Genomic DNA, 18,213 nt, shown 5'->3' with positions numbered 1-18,213 from the left:
ACTTTTACAGTGATCTGGTAGGAAGTCTCTGCAAGGACTATTTGAAAAAAGACAAAAATAAAAAAAGATAAAAAATCCTGACAACCACATGATTATTTATCATGCCTTAGGAGAAGTGTTCCTATATATTTGTATTCAAATATTGTTTTGACTGAGTGAGGGGGTTTAACTTTGACCCAATATTTATATACAAAAGGGACACTGTGCAATTTTAAGGCGCATTTTCTGGGTGGTAATTAGAAACACTCCCTTCCACCTTAATTGCACAAGGTCATAGAAACTGCAGCTGTCGTAGTAATGGAGGCACTGGTTTCTCTGGGCTGTCTTTCTTGCTCAAAATGGGATGTTTCAATAGCCTTTAAAACACTGTTTGCATACAGGCACACACTAAGCTTTTTTTCTATGAACAAACGTTTTGCAGCATATTTCCTAGGTGGGAACAGAACAGGGTTGAAGGTGCACGTGGCTGAAAGTGCACATGGCTGGGTCTCAGCCAGGCATTCCTGGGAGAAAATAGCTGGCATGGCATCCTTCATGTGGGGTCAACTAAATTCAACACGTCCAAAACAAGATTTGAATTTGTTCTTTGACATCTGCCCAGAACGCCTGGACCGACTCTGTTTTTTATCATCTCTTGGGGGAAAAAAAAATGAAAAAAAAAAGTGGCAGGCATAAAAATCTCCAGGGAAATTTCATTAAAAGTCCCAGAAGAGTGGAGGGCAGATGTGGTAGGATAAAATTTAAGTGAAAACTTTACATGGTGGGATGAAGGAGACTTAGAGAAAAAGTATGTGTAAGGCAGCTCATCTGAAGCTGTAGTGGTTTTGCTGATATACAGTGCATGGAAGAAGGATCGTAAAAGCGTGAGAAGACCGATTCCTCACTGAATCTGTCATTGTGCTCTTTTGCCACTAGATGACTCACAGCTAATGCAGCTATTTTACCCCCCAAAAAGAAATCTCATTAACAACTGAGAGATGTCGGAGGTGGGCTTCCTGCTTATGATGGAGGGATGCAGCTTTGGGCTCCAGCTGCAGCACCGCTCACTCCGAGCTCCCTCTGTAACCCATGGGGAGAAACATGCAATTTTAGGATATGATTCACTGACCTATTTTAGGTCCTGTGAGGTAGGACAGGGCGAGAGCAGATCTCAGTCTGCTGGACTCAGGGCTGCGTTTTAAGAGCGGTGTCCCTGTACCCAGTGGATGTTTCAGGGCTTGGTCTGGCTGCTCATGTAGTGATGGTTGGTGCCACCTGAGATGCTCTAAAGCCTCTGAGATGTCCACATGGGCAAACGGATATTACAGAGCCCCTTGCGGGAGACACATGCCCTTCTGGAGCAGCAGCCAGGGTGTTCTGGTGTATCTTCAATGGTTCTGAGTATCTACTTGGGGGATACTCAGGTGAGCTCTTACTCTGTCCTTATCACTCGACCTTGATGGAACAAACTCTGACATGGGTGCTTGATAAAAATAGAGGAGTTCCTGGGAGAAAGTGATGAGAGCTGTGTACCAGTGAAGTTTTCTATCTGTGGTGGAAATAACCTGCACAGTAGTGAGCGCTTACAGCTACTCAGCTTTGAAGTTAACCAACAGGAAGAAATAAAGATGGACAAAACAGTGCCCTCTGCACCTAAGATAAAGCCCTTGCCCTGCCTTTCTGGATTAAACATGTGATGTTATTGATGAAGAGCTTTAGATGGCCCTCTGTGGTCCATGGGCTTAGGAGGAAAGGGGTGCTGTGGGGTGAGAGACATCCCACAGGGAAGGGCGTTTCCAAAGGGTGCTTGTCCCCTGTCACTCCTCTGGAAAGGGACAAGCCCAAAGAGCTGGTGGTCTGTAGGAAATGAAATAAAGTACTCTGAGAATCTGGAAAAGTATTTTTTTTTCTTTTTTATTTCCTTTGGGACTTTTTTGAAGTTTGTTTGCAAAGAGGTGGTTGCCTGTGAGGAGCTGCCTATGAGGAGAGACGCAGGGCTGGGGACAGGGCAGTAGAGCAGAGACTGTGGCACAGGGAGGTCTGCGGCAACCAACCTTTCACTGGTTTGCTTTGCTTTGCGCACCAAGAAAAGCCAAGCGCTGAGGCCTGAGGCATCTGAGCTATTTACATCAAAATGATCTGACAGTTCCTCTTGAAATGAAATGGTATGAACTAGTCTGTAGTTTCCAGCCCAGGTATTTGAATCATGTCCTTGATCTTGGCAGCTGAAACACTGGGCTACAGGTCTCCAAACATTTACAATTTTTCAGGTGGTGCCCTTGGTCTAAAGTTTTATTCCTGTCCCAAATCAATCCCAGGAACACTTTATTTCTCTTCCAACCAATACAGATCTGCATGTGGCTGGTCTCCTGCACGGGTTTCAAATGCAGAAGAGAGAGGGATAATTTGATTATAAAGTAACACATTTTTATGCCTTGTATGAGAGTCTGCATGGTGAGACTGTGCAGTGAGTAATAAATATAAAAATTTAACAAATATTTCATCCTTATGCCCATGTGAGTTTTTGACCATTAATTATTTCGGATTGATAGATATAGAGAAGACAGACTAATAGGTAGGTAGGTAGGTAGATAGATAGATAGAAGATTAATAGTGATAAAAGATTAAGAATATATAGAAGAAGATATCTATAAGGAATATATAGAAGAATATTATGAATTCCTTAGTTTTACTAAATTCTTCATGTCTACAATACATAAAACATTTCAGAGACAAAATGCCTCTTTTCCTTTGTTAGGAGATTTCCCTGAAATAATACTTTCCTTTTTGGAAAAAAAAAACCAAAAACAAATCCACTTAAAATCTGTAGTAATCCCAGTTCTGAAACATGGTATTTTAACTTTAGTCAAGCCAACTCTCTGTCTGAATCAAAGTTATTATTATTAGTATTATGTAGACATTTTCTTTTGAAGCCTTGCCCACCAGGAAAGCCTGGGTTTGCAGGTCTTCCCACAGTGCTTGGTGTGAGGAGTTGCCCCGGTCACAACGTGCTGGCCGGCTCCTGGAGAAGGCTCTGGTGACACTTCTGAGGGGTCAGGCTTTGACTCATGTAAAAGGTGATTTGGGGGATCTGAAAAGCCATGATCTGGAATGATTTCACCTAATTTTAGCCACTTTTATGTATCTAGGCTAAATGAACTTTTAGCATCCTTGTGTTTGCAAGAGACAGGCGTTTGCTTTGGTCACCCACACCTCTCTGTTGCTAGCTCCAGCTGAGATACCCGGGTCTCTAGACACCTGTGAGTGGCTCTCAGGTGTGACAGAGGACATGTGGGAGACCGTAGCCACCTGGAGCAGCATCTGGCATCTGAGCAGGATGCTTTGCTGCACTTCAAATGCCACTGGATTCTCCTGTCTAGTGTGGACAACCAAATCTTGCCCAGAGAAGCAACACCTCCCACCTGCCTTAGACATCTCTTTCAGTGTGGGCTGGGGGAAGGCTGCCTCTCTCCAGGGACTATGTAGCTTGATGCCTATCCCAGAAAAGACTCCTTTCTGGTGGTTCAAGTTAGATAATTTAACTCTCTGTGCTATTCCATGTCTCTTCCTACTGGAGCTAGTTTGAAGTTACAAGTCCTTTAGGTGACACAAATCAAGCCAGAAAATAACTTCAGAATAACAATATTTAATATTTACACATATCAGTGAGTTCAGTGATTGCACAGTTGGCAGAACAGAGGGTGTCCCCATAAGCACACAGACGTGACACTAAACATCCCCAAGGGCAGGACAGCTTGGAACAAGCAGATGGCAGCAGGAAACCTGCATTTACTTTCCCCTGCTGGAGGCGGTGTGTGCCGGTGGGTACTTCTCCCTCTCCTGGTGCTGGCACAGCCCAAACCGGCTGTATCACGGAGATGAGAGTCAGGGAGATGAAACTAAAGAATGGGGGCAGGGCTGATATTTAGGGACTGTGAAGAACTCATAGAGCTCCTCTGCTGGTGGAATCTCTCTCCGCCTGACTCCATGCTGAATAGCCTTACTTTTTGCTGCCCCCTTGACCCTTTTGGAATCAGTTGGCTTTATTTTGATGTCTGCTTTACATGGTAGCACTGTCCAGGCTTCGTTGTTGACAATGAACATAAGTTTTTAAGCCACCTGGCAGTTTTGGATGCACCTAGTCATGATTTCAAACTTCAATGTATCTTATGCTCCTTTTATGGAAGGTACTTTTAAGTTTTGTGGGGCAAATTTCCTGCTTCTAAGGGTGACCCTACACTGCAAGGAAGTGTACATGTGCTCCTCGTCTTGGCACAACTGATATTTTCTTCCCCATTTTGTATACAGGGGTTTGTGTGCTGCATTAAAGAAAAGCACAAACAGCCATATGTGTCTTCAATAAATGTGTTCATATAACTTGCTCTCATGCTACAATGCAGAAATATGAACAACTTTTGACTGTCTCTTTGAAAAATAGACTCCAAAAGCTTCAGATATATTCAGCTTTTCATAACTGCATACATGCCTTCAGGATGGATAAAGATCATCTTACAGTTTGGCTGACTCAGGGAAGTCAGTGGCATGTCCAAGAATTTTTTTGACTTTGAGGGAGCCACTGAAATGACGGGGCTGCTGAAATTTGCCAGTCATGGACTTTAGCATCAAGGGCTTGATCTTGAGTGATGATGGGGAATTACGCAGTTCCTAGTTGGGATTACTGATGCTGTAACACCAAGACTGATGCAATTTGTTGCCTTTCAGATTATATCTCTTTTTTTTTTTTACTAAGCTGCACATAATTACTACCTTTATCGATTTAATGTTTATCTTTACCAATTAATTACTTTGTCCATTGGATCTGTTCTAGAACAGCCCTACAGACCTGTGTGGAAATTAGTGACATTCCTATGCAGTCTTGTGAGGGCAAAATTGGTGGTGAAGTTCTCCACCATCCTGTTAAACCGGACAATTCTAAACTCTTCCTCCAAACCCTACTGTCTCTATTGACCCAACTGCCCCTCCAGGACTACCACATCTCTCAGATGCTCCTGAAGAACTGGTTTAGAAGTGCACTGGACTTTGTCAAACATGCCAGCAAGCTACCAAATGGGCATGAAGGGATTTGTCTCCAGGGTGGCTGAAGAAGGTTGAAAACCATGTGCTTCAGTTGTCTCTGCGGTGCTGCAAATGCCACTCGATATATTCTCTGTGCATCCTAATTTAAATCTGGAAGTGCCCGGTTAGCAACTTAATAGGAACAGACAGGTGAGCTCGTGGTGGGATTTGGGGGGGATGGGAGGTTATGTACATCCATCCAGAGAGCGCCTGCTTTGTGCCGGTGATAAATGTATACATTAACAACAGCTCAGTACCCCATATACACAAGAGGACAAGCGGTGAGCTTTTATCTGGGGACTGTTGTGTTTTATGCACCAGTACGACAGGACCGGACAGATTAGTGTTTTTGCCAGTACCTGAGATTTAGCAGGTATATTTAGAGAGATGAAAATTTGGAGTCTCAGGTCTAAATGGTCTAGCCCTTCTGCACCCTGACTTTATAAAAAAATTCATTTTGCCTTATGAAACTCCTGAAGATTTTGGGTTTTCTTTGTCATCCCCACATAAATACAGCACAGTGCACTATCCTTATTGTATATGAATCGGCAGCTCGGGGCTTGTCCTGGCACTCTCTGTAGGTCATTCACATTCCAGAAATATTTGTCTGAAAGGCAATGAAGGAAAGATAATTAATTAATATTCCAGGGGGATATCAGACTTACTGCAAGCATCTTGTACAATGAAAATAAACAGTGAAAAGGAAGCAGTGGTGATAAATGAAACTTGAAAGAGGTGTACTTCCACTTTGTAAAATGACATTTCTACTATTGTTGACCAATTAAAAACACCTCTGCTTCTCATCTCTCTCACTTACAGGTGCTGGGGGGGCATTACACTTTATCAAAAAGACTTCTTGAATAGGAACACAACCATGCAACTGAGTACATCGATATATCACATTGCTTTGCTGTTTTGAAACATCCGAGGATGGAGTTTTCCTTGACTACAATGTGAGGGAGAGAGAGACAGTGTGCAAATGCATCTGTATGGCCTCAGCTCCTCGGAGGAGCTCATTCAGGGGCTGTGCAGATCTATCTGATCATCTACCATTACCAGAGCCTGAAAAATACAAGTGGTAAGAACGTAAAGCACTCAGATATCTTTTACTGCATACCAACCTTTCTTTTCCTCATACATGTGCCACATATGAAGCCAGTAAGTCCACTGATGAATTGAATAAAACAGAGAATAGCTTCAATCACACCAATGGCCAGGAGAATAGAGAAAAGGACAATATTCCAAAGGATAATGTTTTCAGGCTCTTTGCAAATGCTCCATGCTGTCTGGTTGAACAAATAATTGTCACTGTGATAGAGAAAAATAATCGGCAATGTATTAAGAAGTGAAAATTTGAGAATGCTTTCTGTGTTACATTTTCTGGACTTGTTTGCACAATGTAAAGTGAGTCTCAGACTCTACTATAATTGGTCAAGACTTGTGATTCTCTTCAGAATTCCCTTTGCAGAGGTGTAACTGATGACTAGGGGGGAAAGCCACATCTGTACTTTGCTGCATGCACAAGAATCTCACTTTTGTTTTATGGCAGCACTAATAATTAAAGGGAAAGGTCCCTAATGGTTTAAAAATGTGTCTCCGTATGCTCTATTTCTGCTTTGGTATCAGTCCAGTCCATCCATTGTCTCTAGTGCTGGCTTGAAGAGTGTGCTTGCCACAGTTAACTTTAAATACTCAGAGAAGATTTTTGCTTTGCTTTTCAGAAGTAGGTAGAGTAGACTCAATTCATGATGATTTAACAGATTAATGTGGCATGAAACACTTCCTTTTGACTCCAGTGGGAGTCACAGCTCCACAGCCTTTTGAGAGCGCGCTGCAACCTGCACAAGGGGCTGCTGACAGGCACAACAGAAGAAACTCAGGCAGTTTGCCCAAAGATGATTCCTTGGTCAAAGAGATGACCAGCTGGAACATGCTACTCAGAAATGTGAATTTAGGTGTAGACAGGGTGGACATTCATTGGAAAAATCCAAATTTTCTATAAAAATATGTGTTGGGGTTTAGGGAAAGCAAAGTTAGAGGAGGCTGTAAGCCATACTCACCCTAAAGTGTCGTTTCTGAAAGGGTAGAGGTATTCTCCATCACCTGTGTCACACAGAGGGCCCCCAATCAGCCCCAGCGAGGAGATGACTGCACAATACGCTCCTCCCGCGAATCCCAGCAAAGCCAGCACCACTGACACCAGCATCTGAAAGGGAAGAGACCTTCAACATCACATGCACAGAGGCTTGAGTAGCATGGAAAGCTTACACTGAATGGGAAGGAATTATCTTTATCTGTTTCTTACTATATGCAGTATGATATTTGTGGGAATAAAAAATAGTTGACTTTTTTTCTGACTGTTGAGGTTATCCTAGATGTTAAAGGATTTCAGACTGTATTTGTTTTGCTTTTAAAAGTGGGTAAGCCCAGAGCTTTACTTATTCAGAGTTTTACACTTGACCCATGTATCATGAAAAATCTGGTGGGTCTTCTTTCAAAAAGCCAATATGAAGCCAGTACTGGCTTCATGTGGTCCATATCATGTGCCTTGTCATTTCCAACTCTTCACCAAGAGCACCTTTCTCAGCCCTTATACCAACAGAAACGAGCAAGCAACTGCCGAACCAGGTATGAAAGCAACAGAAGATGCATTAGTTGTTTTTGCTAATTGATGAGGAATGCAAAAGAGCCTTTCTTATTGCTCCTTTCCTTCACTTTGCAACAGGTTTGACATGTGGTTACCACTGCCTGTGTTGAGAAATCTAATTGTGCTGCGTGTGGCAATGAACCAGTGGTGACTTTGAATTATATGTAATGCACCTGTACGTTTTACATCAACCACTCCCACAGAAACGTTACCTTTACTATGTTTTGGGGTATTTTTCTATTAATGGATGGGATGTATCCGGTTGCTGTTCCTATATAGGAACAACAACCTCAGAAAGGTGCTACTGGTGTTCTCTCTGGGACAGGCTTCCCATTAGTCTTGTTGACAGACCCTGCTTGTGGTTGTTCACAACTCTGCCAAGAAGAAGAGAGAAGAAACTCTGGAGCAGACCGACAGAGCCAGGGGAAGACCTGGACTAGGGGCAAGGCAGCAAGACTGCCTCGGAGTCAGGGCAGGGGCACGGCTGAGGAAGCAGATGGGAAACACTTCTCTCTGTGACTTGGGTTTGAAGCCAAATACCGCAGGCCTCACATTTTCCTGTTGCCAGCAAATACCTGTGAACTTTAATAGCCCACAAGGAAGGTAGAAACCTTCTCCCAGTGACAGCTGCTCCACACAGCGCTGCACTACAGACTCAAATGGAAATACCCACCATCCACATTGCAGATTTGTGACATAATCTTGAAAACTATTCACTATCTAAACGTGTCCAAGCTGGTTAATGCAGTTTCCAACTTGCCAGCTGATGACATTACTGCTTTCTGTACAACCTTGTATGCTGCCAGTGTGTGAATTGACTCATTTTGTGTGTCCTTTTGCCTCTAAAGCAGTCCTTGAGTTAGAAGTTGCTGGGATTTCTCATGAGATTTATTTCATCATAACTGATTAATAACTCTGTCTTTTTTTTTGCAAAGCTGGACAGTCTTTTTGTCTTTATCTGCATGTTGGCTGAGTTCCCTCTTAGCAGAGCTTCATCGTCAGCAAAATGTAGGTAATTTAGTATCTTGTCCAGACCAAAGCAGTGCTGGGTTGTAGCTGATGCACCGTCTCTCATAACAAGATCACCAGCCATGCCTCGCAGTGATGGTGAGTGACTGATGGTGAGTGTCTGAAACTCCTGCCTACGCCGAACCACTTCTCCCCACCTGTTTTCTCATTTACTTCAACTGTGCATTCTGCATCTTGGTTGAAGGATTTTAATTATGCAAATGATTAGCTTTAGCGCAGCATAGCAGTATGGGGCATCCTAAAGACAATTATAATAGAAAGAGACAAATGGGTTTTTGCTTCTTCTACATTTTATGATAGTGGTTAGTAGCCATCTTTGATGGCTATTCTTTGACACATGATTTTCTCATTTAAAATCTGTTGGCTGTACGGGTAGCTTCATCTCACCTATTTCCTTTACTGTGCACATGATTATACAGACAAAGACTGTCACTGAAAGGGGGTCTGAAGTTGCTGCAGCTGTTATATTGTCTCTCCTCGGTATTTTCTAGACACAGAATGGCATTCCCCCACTATATCTACTCTGCTGGAGTCTTTTCTGGGGGCTTGTGCCATATGCTGTGGAAATCCAACAATTTAACAATTGCATCATCTCAGCCTTTCAGCATTTTCCCTAGCTGTACCATCTTCATTTAGCACCTTTTTTCAAAATTTTTATTTCCTCATTTGTGTCTTCAGTTGCAACATGAGGACTAAGCTGGGATGCTTGAGTTTATTGAAATTAGTTTCCCGTGGTGTTGGCTTGTTCTCGATATCTTAGAAAATTTTTGCTGATCATTTTTGCTGATTTTCTTTTAATGCTTTCCCTGCTTTATCTTTCACATAATTGGTTGGTCTCTGCTGAATTGATGAAGACTTTGAGCATTCACAGAATCACAGAATCACAGAATGGTTAGGGTTGGAAGGGACCTCTGGAGATCATCTAGTCCAACCCCCGATCATCTAGTCCAATCCCCAAATTCATTCTTTGAGCATTTATACCAGCTGCTTTGGTGAAGTTACCAAGTTCCTCCTGTCCCAGCTTGTGCTGCTCTTTATTGCCCTGATTCTTGTTTCACACACATTTCTTTCTTCTCTGTTTCTTTCTCTGGAGGTGCCTTTTTGTGGAATTAATATCCCGTCTGTTTATCCAGGTATCTTTGCTTATCTAGATTTGTTTGTCTGGAAAGCTGCTATGGCTATTCTTGTTCTGCTAGTAACTCTTAAGGAAGGGTTAGAGAGAAATACTGGAGTATGTTTGCTGATGCAATGACATAAGCTCTATTTTAGGGGGCCTTTTTTCCTCATTGTGCCAGTAGAGTGGATGCTTTCAGATGTGTACATGCTAAACTGCAAGACATGGAACCTTTCTAAATCTGTTACTTTCCAAGATCATTACTCCACAATACAAGGACACAAAGCCATCTAGGTATGTTTGCAGGCAACAATTTAGAATGGATTAATGAAAAAACTTACTCAATGCAGCATGTAATCACTGTGAACTGGAGAACTCAATAAGATGAATAAAAGGATGAGAAAGTTAGTAATTATTATTACTGTTGTTGATACTTCAGCAGAGTGTAAAGGCTGGGATGAAGTCTGAAGCTATTAAACCAGGAATTGCACAAAATATAATAGGATAGAGTCCCTACCCTGAGGAAAATGGTTATGTTCTGTCTGAATAATAATTCCAATCAGTATTATTTCTTTCACTATTTTTTTTCCCTATGAAAAGCAATGCTGAGTATTCAAGGTGAATTTTAATTTCATACCTAAGGTCCCCAAAGCAGAAAGGTGGCCAAACTAGCCTTTGGATTACATAGGCTCCTGAGTAGCTCCAGTGTGGGCTGTTTCTCTGCCACTAGGTAGAAGTTGGTGGACAAGCCTCCAAAAGCTAGAGAACCCATTTCGGGTCTACCCAGATGCACCCCACAAGGATCTCTGGGACCTTGGAAAGCCGCAGCCATCATGCACGTTTGAGGCAGTCACAGCGTTCCTCTGCTCACCAGTGCCTGGTGATTCACACCATACCCTGCTGTGGGTATGCACCCTATACGGTCAGGGCATCTGAGTAACCCTGCTGCGGATGTCTGTGCGTTTCCTCACGCTATCCCCAAAGTAAAATTCCCCTGAGGTTTCTTCTCCTAAAGAAGTACATCACTGGCTCTCAGATCTCCCTGCAGTACTCACCTCTTTTTGCATACATAGAAATCACTCTTCCCCAGGAACTGTTCTGGGAGAAACGGTTGTTTTTAACGCCATTCAAAGTCACCCACTCTTTGCTCATGCCCCGATTGCATATCTACATTAAGCCACATTCTCTTTAAACCATAGGATGACTTGCAGAGCTGCACCCCTTTCCACCTTAAAGAGGTGGGCAATTCCCAAAGTCTCGGAAGACAGAATTTTCCAAGATATACTGTCCTCACTGAGCCTTTTCTCTAGTTTGGTTTGAGTAGCATCATCACCTGGCCATCAGCTCATAATCAAATAGCACACAATCAAACTACTTTCTCAACAACGTATTCCTCTATAACAGCAAATAAAGAAGAGGAGGAACAGTTCATAGGTAACCGGTCAGTGAGGGTAAGGTGCAGACAGGATACCTGGCATCCATGTGCTGCTGCTAGGAATGGTTCAGACAGTGAAAGGGTGGTGGAGGGGAGCAGAGGAGTGTCTGCAGATGTGGGCTGCCCGGCAGCACTGTGCTACCACCTGCATTGGCAGGCTGGGGGAGTGAACCCAGCCAGCCTGGGGAAGTTTGACTCTTGGCTCTGTAATATTTACTGCTGGGTTGAAGGACGGAGAAGGGAGACCTGAGATGCTGTGTGAACTGAGCCCAGTTTGGCTGGATTTCTCCTCATGACTTACCCTGTTCAGCACAGCACCCACAGTGCATCTGTTTTTCACCACCACTTTCTACATCACGCAAAACCAGGAGAAGCAGCTGGCTCAGGCACCGGGTTCAGGGTGCCTAGGATCACATCCCATTTCTGCAACTGGCTTACATGGCCATCATTAGCAAATCCTCCTTGCTATGCATGTGACATTTGGCAAAACCAATGTAATGACATATCCCTTGGGATGTACTTGCTGACAACCTAATGAAGAATGTAATTTGTGTATTATGAATAATGAATTAACTTAAGTTAATTTACCTCTTGAAGAGGTAAAGGTCTTCTCATGGATCAAACTAAAAATTAATTGAAGAGTACAGAAGAGACATCCTTCACTGTATGGAATCTCTCATTCCAGGCTGCTTCTAGGAAGGATGCAGACTAAAAAAAAAAAACATTTCTAAATCAGTTTATGCTTGCTAATAATGATAGCCACATAGAAGTCTGTGCCCAGGTCTTGAGGATTAATGGAGATGCCTGTATAACATGTTGATTTATAATATTCTTAATTATCAAGGGAAAAGGCCTCTCTGGTTTTTCTATGGATGACAGAGAGCCCACATTGCATTTGCCCCTTTCATGTGCATAACGCTTGGGCAAATGTGTGCTAGGTGTCAAAGCCTTCCATGCAGACCAGCCTCCAGGAAGCAAAACTGCCTCCTGAGTGCCAGCAGCAGCAACTGAAGCTTTTAGCGCGGACCTGCAAAGTAGGAGACCTATCTGCCCATACAAAGATAAGCAGGGCTGAACCTGTGGAAAAGCAAATTGCCATGGAAAGGTATGGAGGAAACAGGACGAGGTGAAAGCAGAAGGAACAGGCAGCCTTCTCAGTCTTTAGGATTGCTTTGAGCAGGGGGAAGCTGGGGTCATGCTTTACTTTATGTGGATTGAAGTAAGTAGCTTTGTCTTCCTCTACCCTCAGCGATGCGGCTAAATGCTCCAGCACCTGCCCTGGATGAGTATGGTTTCCCGCATATCAGTGGCTGTGATATCATAACATTCTTGTTGGCTAACTGAGCTCTCAGCCCCAGCCCAGGGACGCTGTAGATCAAGCTCCTCTTCTGCATTTCCCTGACATGGCTGTTGATGGTGGTGTGATGGTTTGTCATTGTACGTTTCCACCTGCTGAGCAGCCATTTAAGAGCTATTGGGCAAATCACATAGTGCCATTTCAACACATAAATATCCACTTACCCCACATCTGTTAGCGCAACATCCTGCTCCGCCTGCTCCCAGCATCATGAACGCTGGCAAAATAACCTGTGAGAAAAGCACAAGCTGAATTGGTGTGCGGTACTTCTGCTGAGATGGTTTGTAAAGACTAGGAGCTGGGGCATCGTGTTCCTCAAATGCAAACCACCTTCTGCCTTTTCTCTGTGGGTTACACCTGCTTAGATGTTGGTGCTTGCTGAAGAGTAACTCAGGAAGAAGCATGAGATTACAGCTAGATCTGGCCAGCAAGTTTCTGCCACACTAATTTGGATTGCTGAAGTTATACTGCTTCTTTTCAGCAGGGTTTTTTTTTCTGTTGTTTTTTTTTTGTGTGTGTGTGTGTGTTTTCTTTTTTTCAGAAACAAACATGTCAGTTTTGAGAAAATGGAATTTCTGCTCAGAAAAGATGCATCACTGGAGTAAGAATTATGTCAGTTTAAACCTTGTGAGCATCCTGCTCTGGATTATAATTAGGAAATTAGTCTTAAACTTCCTGAAACACGTCTGACTTTGGTTCTTTGTGCTAAGCTTCTGGAAAACCTACAAAATGGACTTCACTCAACAGGGAACTTCAGCTTCTCCATGGTAATTATCAGGTGGAGCTGGACTGATATAATGAAGTCAGTAACTATCTGCGTCTCAGGATATAATGCCACCTTACAGAGGCACTCTGGAGATAGAAAAGGCTGCATTTAGTTTGGTAGCTAGAGGGCAAGAAAGCTTTTGTGGGTCTAGCTCTGCAGCCAGAGCACTCCTGATGCCTTGCCTCTGCCCACCGCTGCTTGCATAGGCATCTCAAAGAGCAATGCAAGAAAATTAGTATTTAAGAGAGTAGGAAATAGTCCCTATGAAGTTCATAAGATATGGAGAACCCTCCAAACAAGTAAACAATAAAGGTAAAAGCTGTAAAAACAGCCTTACTAGATGTTGGAGAGATATTGTCCCATGTAGGGCAGGAAGAGCAGAATGTCCATGGTGAATGAAGCCCAGGGAATTTATGTGTGTAGTGTGAATATCTCTGTTAGACTATGTAGGACAGTGTTATGAAACCTGCTCAGATTTGCAGACCCTCAAACATTTTTCAAAGGATTTGCTCTCCTCTGCCTTTTATGCACACCCCAGAGGCAGCCTCCAGCACCTGCAGTGGTCCAGCCATCACAGCTGGAGGCCTGCAGATGTAGACCATTGAGGTTAAAAAGACATTCCTCTTCCTGGAAAGAAGTCAGTTCTTAAGTAATCACAGGTGGTCCCCAAGGCAGCCTCAGCCCCAGCATGCCACTGTCTGGCACTCAGAAGGGGAGTTAATACCTCTGCCCGTCAAACCAGCACTCCCTTTCCTCCAGGGCTATCTTTCTTCCTTGGAGGTTTCCCATCTAAGCTGCAAACACCTTTGTGACATTTATTAGCCTGGCTCAGGATGAAAGCTTTGCTTGGCAGCTTTCTTTTTTTTTTTTTGCAGTGCCTGATTATAAAAAACCCGCCTTTTGACAGGGGAATGAGAATTTGCTAGCTTTGGCTGTTTTCGGTGAAGTGAGGGCTGTGTGCGAGCCATGGCTCAGTCAGGCACTTCCCAGTATTGCAAACAGATTTTCCATCAGGAAAGATGTTACTATGACGCATGGAGCCAGTCTTCCTCTCTTTACACCCTAAACTTTTGAAATAAGGAAATGGAGAGGTTTTCATGTCATATAAATTTCCATTAGAGAAGCAGCAGAGGAGGAGGAAAAGGTGGGGCTGGCTGCTCAGCCAAAGAGTGCGCTGATGGTCTAGGTATTGGTCTACACATGAAGTTCCCAGGTGGAGGTAGGTTTTCTGGCTCACAGAGCCAGGCCAGGCTGTTATGAAATTTTCCCCACAGTCCTGGCTCTGGAGACTGTGTCCAGGTTACAGGGAGATTCTCCAAGATCAGGAAACCTTTTGGCATGACTTTCTTGAGTTTCGTCTGGGGACAAGCTGGGTGCCTGGAGGAACGCATTGCAGCCTGGTCTGTCTTCAATGTGGAGTCAGGATATGGACCAGTTTCCAGTCATGGGGCCTTCTGCCCCTTGCTTAGCTCCCTAGGAGGCCTAGAAGCCAGTCTCCATTTTTCCATGCTTCCAGCACCTGGAAAATGGAGCTGATGATAATGCTTTCTTTCCCCTTCTCTTCACCTGTGGGCGTTTGTCATGCTGTTTTCTGGAAAACACGTACACTCAACAGCATTGTTTGCGGATCAATAATTACTCCTAATGCTGTGTTTTGAAGGTCAATGCAAATTTTTCCTCCCCTCTCACTTGCTGTTCTCATTTTTGATGTACGTGGTGCTGGCCACAGGCAAGTCTGCGTGGAAGCCTTAAAAGAAGGCACGTTTTCAATGAGCCTGTGACGCTCTCATGCCTAACATCTGCCTTTCCTTTCATTGAACGCCAATGACTCCTGGGCTTGCAGTGATACGAATTTTCCACAGGTTTCTCATGTAGTTCCACTTTTTCCTTTAGGCTTCCTTCCACAAACTCATGCTTACGTTCAAGCTTAGCATGAGTAATAGGCCCAAGTGGTAGCTGGAAGAAGCACCAGGCAAGCTGTTGGTGGAGAACAATTCATTGAGTGTTCTTATACTGTGTTTCTGCTTTGGGAAATATGAGTCTGAACCACATCCATTGTGGCTTTTCCATAGACTTAAGTGGTAGTTGCATCATAGCCTGACTGTGAATGAGATTTGCTTTTTTCTAAGTTAATTATTCTTAAACACTCACTTTTTTGACGCTCAGGTAGCCAGCTCTGTGCCAGTTTACCATCTGCCTGGGCTGCGCAACAGCCAGTGCTTGTCATATGCATGTTACTCGCTCGGCTTTTTATCTGTGCTTGGGTGGATAATTGGAAAAGCGTAAAGGGATTAGGCTTTCTAATGAACTGGCAAGATCAGTATTCCTAAACGTGTTCCCTTCTGGTTATGGATATTCACATAAAAGCGATCTTTCCTGAGGGGTGGAATGGAGAACTGGTTATAGAAGAGCACATGTGAAGCAGATCAAACCCACAGGGAGGCACGTGGGGGTGTGGGAGCACAGAGGGCATTTGGGATTTAAGCCACTTGTAGCTCCATGTTCGTTGACTGTTGGTTAGGTCCCTAACGAACACCTACCGAAACATGTTTCAGTTTTGCTCTTAATGTTTTTTTTTTTGTGAATTATGTGAGCATAAAATCAGTTAGAGGAGTAACGAGGGGGTGCAGACAATAGTGAAAATTCGCCACCTCCAGCTGAGCTTAGGACCTCAGCTTTGCTTTGACTCATGGAGGATGAATGCCCATGTCACCCCTCTCCACCGTGAGAAGCCAGTCCTATTGCTTCATACTGACTTCCAGTCCTGATATTTATTTCAGGGATACCTTGTATTCCTGTGATTAGGAACTTTTTCAGTCTTGAATGCGCTTTCTCAGCCCCATACCAAACTTCCCAGTTAAGATGCTCGCGTATTTATGCAAAACACATTTCTATGATGTTTTTTTTGTTAATAGAGATTTTCTTAGCCTTGAATTTAAAACAAAACCAAACCCATAAGAAACAGTAGCAACATTTCTCTCTTACCAGTATCCCAGCTCCCAGAATGCCATGGAAAAACCAGACCAGATCGGTTATCTCGCCGAGCTGCAGAACTCGTCCGTTGGGGAAGTACAGGAGGATGTTGGAGACTATGGCACACGCTGCCAGTGGGAACAGGGTGATCCCAATGCACTTTGAACACTTCCCTGTGCACATGGTAGCTCTCTGCTGAGGAAAGACGCAGGGAGGTTTGGGTTATTGCAGCACAGGGAGCACGGGATTCCAGCAGTTTTCTTCTTTAATGAAAAAAGAATCCGTTTTCAAGCAACAAATGTTCCAGTTAAGGCTTACACAGACAAACCTGTTCTACAGAGCCTGTTCCCTTCAGAGACTTTATTTTAAATGAAATTATTAAAAACTGGAATGTTTAATTTAATTTAAATAAAATTGCCAGGACTAAATGTGTTGGTATGAAATGAACAGAGAGTTTCATTTTAGTTGTTAACGGACAATTTTTCATCCATTGGGAACATCAGTAACAGAACCATGGCCACACAAACTGATACCTGGGCTGGCAGACTTCATGGTGGGGCTAAGGCCTCGGGTGGGAGGGTAGGTGGATGCACTGGGTTGTCTAGGACCACTGTCTTGGGAAGCTGATTTGAAATCTCCTGACCTGAAGGTCTAGAAGAGCACAAAATGACTGCGAGGAATGCCACAGAAACATTCAGCCCTGCCTCAATGCTGGGGCAGATGGGGGAGCCTCACCAGGGCCCCTACCAGCTGCATTTTCTCTCTTTCCGTGAAAAATACTGTGTCAGCAAGAATTGGAGAAACTTTTCTTACTGTTTCCTGTGGTGTGCTTATCCTGCAGGTAAGGGTAGATAAGACTGTGGGTTACGGGGCTGTTTGGCACCCACCCTAAAATATTGAAGAGACTGGAAGCATGTCTAATCCTTTGTCTATTTGCTAAGGACAGGTGACAAAGGAACATAAGAAGTTCTGTTCCAATACACTGAAAAACTTCTTTACGGTTCGAGTGACAGAGCACCGGAACAGACTGCCCAGGGAGGTTGTGGAGTCTCCTTCTCTGGAGATTTTCAAGGCCCGCCTGGATGCAGTCCTGAGTAATGTGCTCTGGGCAATCCTGCTTTAGCAGGGGAGTTGGACTAGATGATCTCTAGAGGTCCCGTCCAACTCTGAAAATTCTGTGATTCTGTGAAAGCCATCCCAACTCATTTTCAGAAATCTGCCATAATGTGTAAACCAGCAGCTTAATATTTCACAGTGGTCAGGTTCTTCTTTTAAAATCAAAGAATCATCTTTTAAAATCAAAGAATCAACACAAAGCACTGGTTGAAAGCGAACTCTGCAGGTCTCCAGTCCAACCTCCTGCTAAAGGCAGGACTACCACCAGCAACCATGTGTCAACCATGGCTTTGTGTAGCTGAGCTTTGAAAATCCCCAAGGATGGAGCTGCCACCACCTCTCTGGGTGACCTGTTGCAGGGTTGGCCTGACCTCTTGGTGAAAAAGTCTTTCCTCGTCTCCAACCTGAATCTCCCAAGCTGTAAACATGGCTGTTGGTCCTCATTATGTCCTCTCCCACCACTCCATCACCTCTGTCACTCCCTTCCAAGCTTTTTGTAGACTGATTTTAGATCCCTCTTCCCCAAAGTGAACCAACTCAGCTCATACTGCAGCCATGCTGTGATCTATAGCCAAAGAGAAAAGGCTGATCAGTACAAAAGTGGATCCACGGATATTTCTCCATGTCAGGTTGGAAATTTCAGACTACTGGGTTAGAGATTACTGAACTTTCACACTGCCATTAACTTGATGGCACAAACTGATCACAGCTTCTTCATGAT

The 18,213-nt window shown here is 43.7% G+C and overlaps 1 protein-coding gene across 1 annotated transcript; it reads right to left on the bottom strand.

The window, feature by feature from the left end:
- Positions 1–5,641: 5,641 nt before the first annotated feature.
- Positions 5,642–16,571, bottom strand: LOC104283031 (transmembrane 4 L6 family member 1-like). The gene is made up of 5 exons (XM_009881173.1): positions 16,389–16,571; positions 12,802–12,867; positions 7,116–7,261; positions 6,177–6,363; positions 5,642–5,662 (listed from the first exon to the last, which is right to left on the bottom strand). Exons 1-5 carry the CDS (start codon positions 16,557–16,559, stop codon positions 5,642–5,644), a joined length of 591 nt encoding a protein of 196 aa, XP_009879475.1. The 5' UTR covers positions 16,560–16,571.
- Positions 16,572–18,213: the final 1,642 nt, after the last annotated feature.

The sequence above is a fragment of the Charadrius vociferus genome, unplaced genomic scaffold, assembly GCF_000708025.1.
Source record: "Charadrius vociferus isolate BGI_N301 unplaced genomic scaffold, ASM70802v2 scaffold1, whole genome shotgun sequence".
Lineage (NCBI taxonomy): Eukaryota > Metazoa > Chordata > Aves > Charadriiformes > Charadriidae > Charadrius > Charadrius vociferus.
Note: the sequence above shows the minus strand (reverse complement) of the source record. Positions and strands in the feature narration are given on the sequence as shown.